Raw genomic sequence first — 10921 nt, 5'->3', positions numbered from 1 at the left:
AATTTGACGGAAGGAACAGTCGTCATGATTATTGACCAGTCACTACCCAGAGCTATGTGGCCGGCTGGCCGCGTAAGCAAAGTGATCACCGGTGCCGATGGCAAGGTCCGAGCAGCTGAAGTACTCGTCCAGGGGCGCATTTACACCCGTCCTGTGGCGAGGCTCATAGAACTGCCCCGACTCCCAGACACAATCGATGATGACCATGACCCTATGACTTTGTGAGTTGACTGACCCTTACAGCGAACCCTTGAGTGGTAGACAATGCGGTTAATCTGTCTCTGCTTAACTAATTGGGTTGGGACCAATTAGGGGGCGACTGTTCTGAAGGATCAGATTAAACCGAATATATATATTTATTTATATATATATATTTAATTGTATTTGTATATCCCCCGATATCCCTTGTATATTCCTTGTACAATATGCATTGAATATCCCTTCTAGTCTACTGAACATCCCATAATAGTCTCCATTCTACCATTGGACGAGACCTTGGTGCCAGGTCGCCATACCCCTCAGACCAGGTTCAATCGTACCGCTCAACATGTATGGACAAGTCCTAGTTCCGCGTAGGAATATGTCTACCGCACCACTAATGGTACTATTTGTTCATAGTGCGTATATATACTGCGCTATTAAAGTAGAACTTTCTTTTAGTCCAGTTCATTACCCTCCAACAGAGTGACAGACGCAAAAGCCTCCCCGCGAACCACGTGTGGGCAGTAAGGCCAATTCGGCCCAGTATCGGCATTGAGACATCGTGTATATTAATATTTGAATAGTCATATTTGGCACTATATCGTCGAGTTGGATGTATTCTATTAAGCTAATAATAGTCTATTCATATGTAGTGCCTCGTGCGGTAAGAGTTCTATAGTAATCAGCACCCCCATCGTTTCGGGCATCAGCTGGACGCTTATCCAGGGTGGTTGACCCCACGTGAAGCTGCACCCGAGGAGCTCCAGGCCAAAGAGCGAGTGGACCTGTATATTGGATTATTCTACCGACGACGGCTAGCCTTCCCCGGCTTGGATTATGCTTTGAGTACTTTGATTATTCTATGGATAAAGGCCAACACTGCGGTGTGTTGGAAATACCCCCCCGGAGAGGACGACAGGTGAGAAGACGCTCTACACGACGAGGTCGCCTCACGTCTCTCCATCGTGGACCGGAGGACGCCGGCCACAGAGAGTCCAACTGCTTTCATCTGTGGATCGAGGATCGCTGGGCACCGGGTCGCACGACTGTGGGCTCTCCCAGGATACCCTCGGCCAGACGGGATACAGCCAGACTCTACCCCCCCCCCTCCAGCTGTCCTACAAGCAGTCAGAACCTCCCCCTAGTGTATCCAGCTATATAATCATTCAAGTATCATTGCTATTGTTCCCTAAATATTCCAGGTTGTATATTTGCTTCCTGCGCAATCAGAGATTGGACATTCGATATTGATCTACCTACGAATACTCATTTGCCATAAAAGTGCATACTATTTCAAATCATAAATGTAATTAAGTGATCGTTGTACATACCTTTTGCTATGTATTATTATTAAACGCAGACTTTCGACTTGGTACATTTGTGTTGGATCCGTTTCATCAGGTGGGAGTGTTTATCATAATTATTTATACCTAGTACTGGGTGGCCAGAGTCTAAAGTACAAGAGGTAGTGATAGTAAGTATCATATCTAACAATACAGTCAGGGAATTGTACCCCTCAGTTACACTAATCATCATCACCATCATCATCATCATCATTCCTACCACTTTTCCCTCCTCCTCCTCCTCTTCCTCAGTTGTCTGGTAATGAGATGTTTCTTCTGAGTAGTAGATCTTATTACTGGTCAACACAAAGTAATGTGGAGTCCAGGTCTGTAACACATATAGCAGCACACATTATTAACTTATATTGTCATGGTAACACATGGTATCAACATAGCACACACATCATCATCCTTTTCTTTGCTACACAAAAAACAGTTACACAAATCAATAGTTAAGATTCTATGGAGAAAGAACACACACACACACTAGGGTCAGGAAATATATATTGAGAAAATCGAATTGCTAATTTGAATCAAATCCCAAAATGTATCTTTTAATCTGTGCTTCTTCCAGTGGATGTGTGAAGACTTTTGCTAAACATTATTTCCAGCACGACTCCCATCCTGCAGACGTCTCTAGTTCACCTGGCGCTGAGTTTCTGCTGAACTACTATGGAAACTCAGTTCATCAGATGACATCTTTTCTAGGGCTGACCTCGACTAGTCGAATAGTCGAGTAATCGATCAAACGGAGTCGACTGCCAACCTCTTAGTCTAACACACACACAAAAAAAATATTATAATTGTTTTTTATTACAAAAGATTTAATTGAAATTATCATTCTTTCCAAAAGCAAAGAGGCCTAGAAGTGTGGCTAACGCTAATGGCGCACATACCTGCGAGGCTAACTGCCTAAGAAAACTGGCACAGAGGCACTGAAAGAGGATTTCACACACTAGACATATCAAGATGTATCCATCAGTGGACCAATTGCATGCTTTTGCAGAGGACAAGAAGCCTTCAGTCGACTTCTTTACACATTAAGCACCCCCCACAGCCCAAATCCTTAGTCGGGGACAGGCCTAATCTTTTCACAACACTGGCAGGTGCTGCTGGAGCCTGAAACCATCAAGCCTAACTGAGTCCGTATCGAATCTAAATCGAATCGAATCTGGTAATCAGTACTGATACAAACCCTAACACACACACACACACACACACACACACACACACACACACACACACACACACACACACACACACACACACACACAAAGTTCACACACAAAGTTCACACACAGGTCACACTCACATGGTCGACGGGGTCTTCCAGGTACAGAATGCCGTTCCTCAGGGAGTTGCTGATGTCGTTCTCAGAGTAGCTGGCTGACGTCACCTCCTCATACAGAGTTCCCTCCACTAGCTTCTTGTGCTGCAACACATCAACACTAACTTTAAAACACATCGACACACCTGCTGAGCGTTACACTGTGGCTGTTCATTCACTGAGGATCAGTGGGAGGATTTGGTGTGTGTGAATGTATGTATGTATGTGTGTGTGTGTGTGTGTGTGTGTGTGTGTGTGTGTGTGTGTGTGTGTGTGTGTGTGTGTGTGTGTGTGTGTGTGTGTGTGTGTGTGTGTGTGTGTGTGTGTGGTGTGTGTGTGTGTGTGTGTGTGTGTGTGTGTGTGTGTGTGTGTGTGTGTGTGTGTGTGTGTGTGTGTGTGTGTCACCTTGATGAGGATCTTGCGGCGGAGCTGGTAGGGTGAGGGAAGCTCCTCAGCGTTACTGTCCACTGGCTTGGTGAGCAGCAGGTCTCCAAACACCTTCTTAAAGTGAGTGGCCATGTTCCTCTGCTGCACCACGCTGCAGTGGTCCTCGATGGACAGGATTACTGGGTACCTTCATAAAAGGTACACACAATGATGAGAGAGAGAGAGAGAGAGAGAGAGAGAGAGAGAGAGAGAGAGAGAGAGAGAGAGAGACCCTCTCAACATCCCTAAAGGGGTGCCTCAAGGCTCCATCTTGGGTCCTTTGCTGTTCTCAGTCTACATCAACGATGTAGCCGAGGCTGCTGGCAATTCACAGATCCATCTATACGCTGACGACACCATCTTGTACTCAGCAGGCCCTTCACTCCACTCTGCTATTTTTACCCCCCCCCCCCCCCCCCCATGCTGCTATGACACTTAAATTGGGGTTGATAAAGGAACACTTGACTTTAGAGAGAGAGAGAGATAGAGAGAGAGAGAGATGGAGAGAGAGGGAGAGATAGAGAGAGGGAGAGAGATAGAGAGAGGGAGAAAGACATTCCACAATCCATAATGAACAGCAACTATTAGTCCTCGTACATGTCTATGTGTGTGTGACTCTTGAATGAGTGCTGGTGAAAGGTACTGGTTTATTGATTGGCTCCACCCCTATTGACCTATCTGAAGCCCCACCCTCATTTCTTGATGCTTCCAATCACAACAGTCCAGTATGCAATCATAGACTGTTCTCGGCGTTGAGGAGAGGGCATTCAACTTTTTCAATCTGTGCCAATACTGTTTGACTCCAAAGGAGACGCAGTGTGAGTCAGACCATTATTTGTTTGCACCTTATTAATAATAAAGTTATTTATTTTATTTATTTATTTTGCGCTTCCACTATCTCGAATCAGGGAGAGACTTCTGAGACTTGGTCTAAAGTAGAACACTGGAGCACACGAATGTATTTGTATAGCCCGAAATCACAACAAATTGCCTCAATGGGCTTCACAGATCAACAAGTGATATCACAATAGATCCACAATAAAAAAAGAAAAACATAAAATCCACAATTTTGCAACAACACCCCCAGACTTCCCCCAATGAAGATAAGGAACAACTCTCTGTAACCTAGCAATAGGGAAACAAAAGGGCGAAACCTCAGATAGGCAATTCAAAGGGGATCACCCATCTGGGTGTCAGTGATATATGGGTGTTGCTATGGGTGATATTGTAGATGGATGGATAATAGAAGCAAATAATTTGTATGTATATGCACAATGCACACACACACACCTGTGATGGATCACGGTTTATGTGGGTTTATTCTAAGGTGCTTTGGCTTTATTTCGTCTTTCTGTGAGGGACAGCTGTCTATTTCGTCTTTCTGTGAGGGACAGCTGTCAATCACTGGCCTCTGCAGTTAATTGCCATGCAGCATGACAGGTGTGTGGGCTTGATTGCCACCTGATTGGTGTCAGGTGTGCAGTGCCTTTAAGTAGGCTTGGTTGACTGTGGTCGGATGCTTGTCCATTTCATGTTTTCCCTCAACAGTAGAGGAGTGTCCCAAGCTCATGCTTCTAGGGTTTTCTCTGTCTCTAGTGCTATTGTTTTTCTTGTTGTTTTCAACCGCTAGGCAGTGGTGGTTATTTGGGGATTTGTACCCAGTTATTTTATACTGGTGTTTTGCGTTTCCTACAGTTTTTATTTGTATTGATTTTATTCTTGTGTTTTCCCCCACCCTCTCTCATCGCTCAGCGATTAACTTTAAGATTCCCCTTTTGTGTGTGTCTGCGTGTGTGCTACCCCCCCCCCCCCCCAATCCTGACATATATCTATATATACTGTAAATACATACATAATCTGTGTGCTCCAGTGTTGGACCAAGTCTGTGAAGTCTCTCCCTGATTCAACACGGCCCGGCTCTGAGTAAGCAGGACAGGCCTAGGCTTCCTCTTGATGTGGGTTGGTTGGAGCCTGTGTAACGTCTCCCTTCATTGTGCTCCAGGATCTCCTTTGGTCTCGGTCTTTCAGAAGTGGCTCAGAGACCTGTTCCTCATTTTTGGAAACCGTGTAGGAATCCTTAAATCATACATGTTTATGATGACGTTTTTGCTTTGATTTTGCCTGCCTCGAAAACTTTCCAACATTAAGCCCTTAAAAACCTGCAATTGTGTATGAAGCCTACAGTGTATGTGTGAACAGAGAACCTGGAGACCTCTGACAAATGTGTTTGTCCCCAAGAAACCTTTAAGGAATAAGTTTGTATTAAGAGTTTACAGTAGGCCTCAAGGGCCATTCTGACCGCCTCCAAACAAGTCTAGCAGCGCGGCTGCATTCAATTAATCTCCAATGTAGAGGAGCGTATGAAGTACCTTGTGTGTACCTCGTGGCTGCATACGCTCCTCTACATTGTGTACCTCGTGGCTGCATACGCTCCTCTACATCATGGCTGCATACGCTCCTCTACATCATGGCTGCATACGCGCCTCTACATCGCGTACCTCGTGGTTGCATACACTCCTCTACATCATGTAGCTTGTGGCTGCATACGCTCCTCTACATCGTGTACCTCGTGGCTGCATACGCGCCTCTACATCATGTAGCTTGTGGCTGCATACACTCCTCTACATCGTGCACCTCGTGGCTGCATACACTCCTCTACATCGTGTACCTCGTGGCTGCAAACGCTCCTCTACATCGTGTACCTCGTGGCTGCATACACTCCTCTACATCGTGCACCTTGTGGCTGCATACGCTCCTCTACATCGTGTACCTTGTGGCTGCATACGCTCCTCTACATCGTGTACCTTGTGGCTGCATACGCTCCTCTACATTGTGTACCTTGTGGCTGCATACGCTCCTCTACATCGTGTACCTCGTGGCTGCATACACTCCTCTACATCATGTAGCTTGTGGCTGCATACACTCCTCTACATCGTGCACCTTGTGGCTGCATACACTCCTCTACATCATGTAGCTTGTGGCTGCATACGCTCCTCTACATCGTGTACCGTGTGGCTGCATACGCTCCTCTACATCGTGTACCGTGTGGCTGCATACGCTCCTCTACATCATGTACCTCGTGGCTGCATACACTCCTCTACATCATGTAGCTTGTGGCTGCATACGCTCCTCTACATCGTGTACCGTGTGGCTGCATACGCTCCTCTACATCGTGTACCGTGTGGCTGCATACGCTCCTCTACATCATGTACCTCGTGGCTGCATACGCTCCTCTACATCGTGTACCGTGTGGCTGAATACGCTCCTCTACATTGTGTACCTTGTGGCTGCATACACCCCTCTACATTGGAAATTAATTGAAAGCAGCCATGTTGCTTGACTTGACTGCTTTTGGGTGAGAACAGACCATCAGGGTTAGATTTAAAGTCAGGAATGTAGCAGAGGGTGGGCTGGTGGTTAACATTCGGGATTGAGAATGAATGGAGTAGAATGACATCACATGAATAGCAACACACACAGTGCCTCACTCAGATGTGATGAAGGCATGTTCTTTGATGGTGTGCAGCACATCCAGGAATTTGATCTTGGAGGTGAGGGTGTGGCCGTGGTAGATGATTGGCAGGTCATCTGGCCCATCCCAGCAGTCCACTAGACAAAAGAACACAGAATAATTATGAATGAATAACACAACGCACAGTCCACTCAATGTCTGATGGGTAATGAAAAGATGTCATTTGTAAAAAAAGAATATATATATATATATATATATATATATAAAATGATAATAAAAAAGAGGTTAAGTCAGCTCTGTTCTGTATTTACGTCTGGAGCATTAGATATTAATACATATATGTCAGTGGAGGTTTCTCTATGACAACACGTGAAATACAAATTCACTCATAATTCATAATTATTATTAATTTACATACACCTATATATTTTTTTTTCTTTTCTTTTTTATTATTATTATTATTTTTTTATTATAAATGTTTTCCTCTGTAAAAAAAATGCCAGTGAATTTTTTTTTCTTCAAAAATGGCCAAAATTGACAGCTCTGAGCAGGCCTGCACTGCAGTATTGCCTGCAGTAATTATTCGTGCAGAATACTTCACAGGTTTGTTAAATAAATAATAAATAACAGCCAATCAAAATAGGCTATTAACTTCATATAAGCACGGACTGTGCAGTTAAACTCTTGCCATTGAATGGAGGATTTAATGATTGACAGCCCTTGACATCCAATACACGGAGGTTGAATGATTGGCAGCCTTGCAAATCCAATCAGTCTGCCTGGTAAAATACATGCAGAACTGCAGCTGGGCTGGCGTCAGTGTTCTAGTCAAAGTTGTGTTCCATCATCTCATGTGTGCATTTTGCCTGAAGAAGAACATTCATTTGCCTAATATAATCATTAATATTTTAAGATCTTTATTCACTTGTTCACTTATTGTTGTGCACTGGATGATATATCTTTTTTTTTTATCTCAGTTGAAGACTAGTGTAGTTGTAGTTGACGTGAACGTGCCATCTTGGACAGTGAAGGCAAGCTAACTTGTAGCTAGTAGTTTACAGTACAGCTGTAACAACACACAGTAGGCTAAATTAAACTTTGCGCCAACATTAGGACCAAAGTATAAACCAGCAACTGAGCAACATGAAGAAGTGGACTTATGCACCTGGATCAGAAAAAAGTAAGTTGTAGTGTTTGTAAAACGAAAGCCTGATTAGCCTGGATGCTAACGTTAGCTAACTGTTTAGAGAGCAATACATACTTGTAGTAGACTTGATTAAGGGATTGCAACGTTGTTAACTTGGCTATGTCACATTATAAACACAATGTAATGTATCGCGTTGGCTGCTGGCTGCTAATGCAGCCTGCAGATAATATTTATGTGCACTGTGTGTTAGTGTAAATGAATGAATGTTGCCGCTAGCTTGTGGCTAGGCTATAGCGTTCTTTGCTAATGGCTAACGTTAGCTAGCCGAATTGTTTAGAGACTTGATTAAGGGATTGCAACGTTGTTAACTTGGCTATGTCACATTATAAACACAATGTAATGTATCACGTTGGCTGCTGGCTGCTAATGCAGCCTGCAGATAATATTTATGTGCACTGTGTGTTAGTGTAAATGAATTAATGTTGCCGCTAGCTTGTGGCTAGGCTAGCGTTCTTTGCTAATGGCTAACGTTAGCTAGTCGAATTGTTTAGAGACTTGAATAAGGGAATGAAACGTTGTTAACTTGGCTATGTCACATATAAACACAATGTAATGTATCACGGTGGCTGCTGGCTGCTAATGCAGCCTGCAGATAATATTTATGTGCACTGTGTTAGTGGTGCTGCCTAAATGAATGAATGTTTGCCGCTAGCTTGTGGCTAGGCTAGCGTACGTTGCACTGATCAGATCTAGTGACTAGTGCCTCTGTGGAGGAGGAAGTAAACATTGCCAGGCATTCTGGTCATTGTAGTTCTCCCTCTTTTCACCGACAGTTAAGGGAGACATGACATGCTGGTTTGATGAAATGTATAGTGTAAATGAAATGAATAGTGTATGTATATTCAATAGTAGTATTGATAGTATATTAGCCACTGTATACTGTACATGGTCTGCTTGGTTTGATCGGGCCGCAGAGCCATGGTCTGCTTGGTTTGATCGGGCCGCCGAGCCATGGTCTGCTTGGTTTGATCGGGCCGCCGAGCCATGGTCTGCTTGGTTTGATTTAGGGGAGTGGTCTGCCCTGCGGGGGGGCCCCGACATATTGCGCAACACCACTGCATACCATTGACTCAGAAAGGTCTGTTTTATTGAAATCGTCACAGCAGTATAGTTTGTTTATACTTCATCATGATATTTAAACATGGTCCCCAAAATGAATGGAAGCTAATGAGGAGCCTGACACCTGGGAGAAATGGGGGTGTTGCAGCGTTGGGGATGTTTAAAAAATATAATTTAATATATAATATAATAATTTGTGCTTCACCTAAAAATTTGGTCAGCAGCCTCCACTGATGATATATATATAACAAGGAGGTCTGCCCTAACTGTGCATTCAGCCTTTATTGATTTAGCCAAAGCATTCGATTCAGTCAACCATTCCATTCTCCTACAGAGGCTCTCCAGCATTGACCTTTCTTCAAAATCCTGCAGTTGGTTTGCCAGCTACCTCGCTAATCGTGTTCAGCAGGTGAAGACAGAGAACATCTTGTCCGACCCTCTCAACATCTCTAAAGGCTCCATCTTGGGTGCCTTGCTGTTCTCTGTCTATAGCATATTTCTTTCCTCTCCCCAGACCTTCAAGGTCGTTCCTATCGCCGGCTCTCACTGCCTCTCTCACTGCCTCTCTGTGTGGATTCTACCTTCTTTAACGGACTTGACTCCCTACTCAAACTACAATGGATCAACTAGTAAGCTGGTCATTTGCAGCGGTTGATCGTATGTTTTCTTCAAGGAAGCAGAGCACAGCTGATCTGCTGTGTCCAGTCGGGACTTTTCAATCGGGATTTGCCATAGATTCTTGGGGAAAATGGGGGTCAATCTGCCTCTATTCCCTTGAGATTGAAGATGTTGAGGATTTGTACATCCTCACATTCATGTTGATCGGTATGGGAGCGATCACTATCTGGATCTGGATCTGTACAAGAATAATCGGAAAAAAAGACGATAACCGTCTGGAGATAGCTGTGGCCAGACTGAACTTGTAAAAAGACTCGCTGTCCATCAATCTGACGAACAATCGAGAACTCAAGTCATGCTGGGGGTCGTGCAGGAAATTAAAAGCGTGACAAATCGAATTTGAATCAAATTGGAGCATTCTGGAAGCATTGTCTGCCCTGATGCACCCCCCCCCCCCCTCTCAAGTCTGCTGGAGCATGTGGAATGCACAAGGTCACGTCGGAGAGTCAAGATAAGAACAGGAGACATGGCGTTCCTTTACCCAGCACCTCACCTCCCCCACCAGGACTGGCTTGTGCACCCCACCCCACTCCCCCCCCCCCCCCCCCCCCGGTCCCATCCCCTGCGCTGCACTGCCGGCTGCCTCGTGTGAGGGATCACTCCCACCCCCCCCCCCCCCTTCAGCCCTGTAACAACCCCAACCCACCCCCCCCTCCTCCCGTACATGGCGCTGCCTAGGCCGGCTGCCAGTCTGTTTGCGGTGGTGAATACGCATATGTCTGTCTCAAGGCTAGCCCTACATGCGTCATCAAAGCGCATGTAGGTGTTTTATGCTCTGTACCATTATTACTATCTAAACTGTAATAATTGTGGAATATCACTGTAATGAGCTGTATGTGTATGATCCAAGGATCATAGGACGCATAACAGAAAAAAGCATTCCGTGTGAAGGTATTCTGTATTTTTGCATGTCAAATAATAAAGAAACTTTAACTTGATCAACAATGTAACCAAGGCTGCTGGCAATTCACAGATCCATCTATACGCTGACGATGCCATCTACTCTTCAAATTACTCTTACCTCTATTGAACAGTCCTTTCACAGTCTCCACCTTCTTCTCAACTCCAAGAAGAGTAAATGTATGCTCTTTGACAGAAAGCATGACACTGCTAGCACCCCTAAAATCACCTGTGCCGACGGCTCTGAGCTGGAGTTTGTTACTTCTTATAAATACCTTGGCCTCTGGCTAGACCCATCCCTTTCCTTC

At 44.7% G+C, this 10921-nt stretch overlaps 1 protein-coding gene across 1 annotated transcript in view; it reads right to left on the bottom strand.

Annotated features, from left to right (window-relative positions):
- The window catches only part of LOC311223958 (1-phosphatidylinositol 4,5-bisphosphate phosphodiesterase gamma-1-like), a 135669-nt gene that overhangs the window by 62366 nt on the left and 62382 nt on the right, over positions 1-10921 (bottom strand). The window contains 4 exon segments of the mRNA XM_084308734.1: positions 1765-1872; positions 2857-2976; positions 3277-3445; positions 6786-6906. Coding sequence (XP_084164860.1) covers positions 1765-1872; positions 2857-2976; positions 3277-3445; positions 6786-6906 — 518 coding nt within the window.

This window comes from Notolepis coatsorum (assembly GCF_963971535.1).
Source record: "Notolepis coatsorum genome assembly, chromosome: 2".
In the NCBI taxonomy this organism is placed as follows: domain Eukaryota; kingdom Metazoa; phylum Chordata; class Actinopteri; order Aulopiformes; family Paralepididae; genus Notolepis; species Notolepis coatsorum.
The sequence above is the reverse complement of the archived record's forward strand: the minus strand, read 5'-3'. Positions and strand labels throughout refer to the sequence as shown.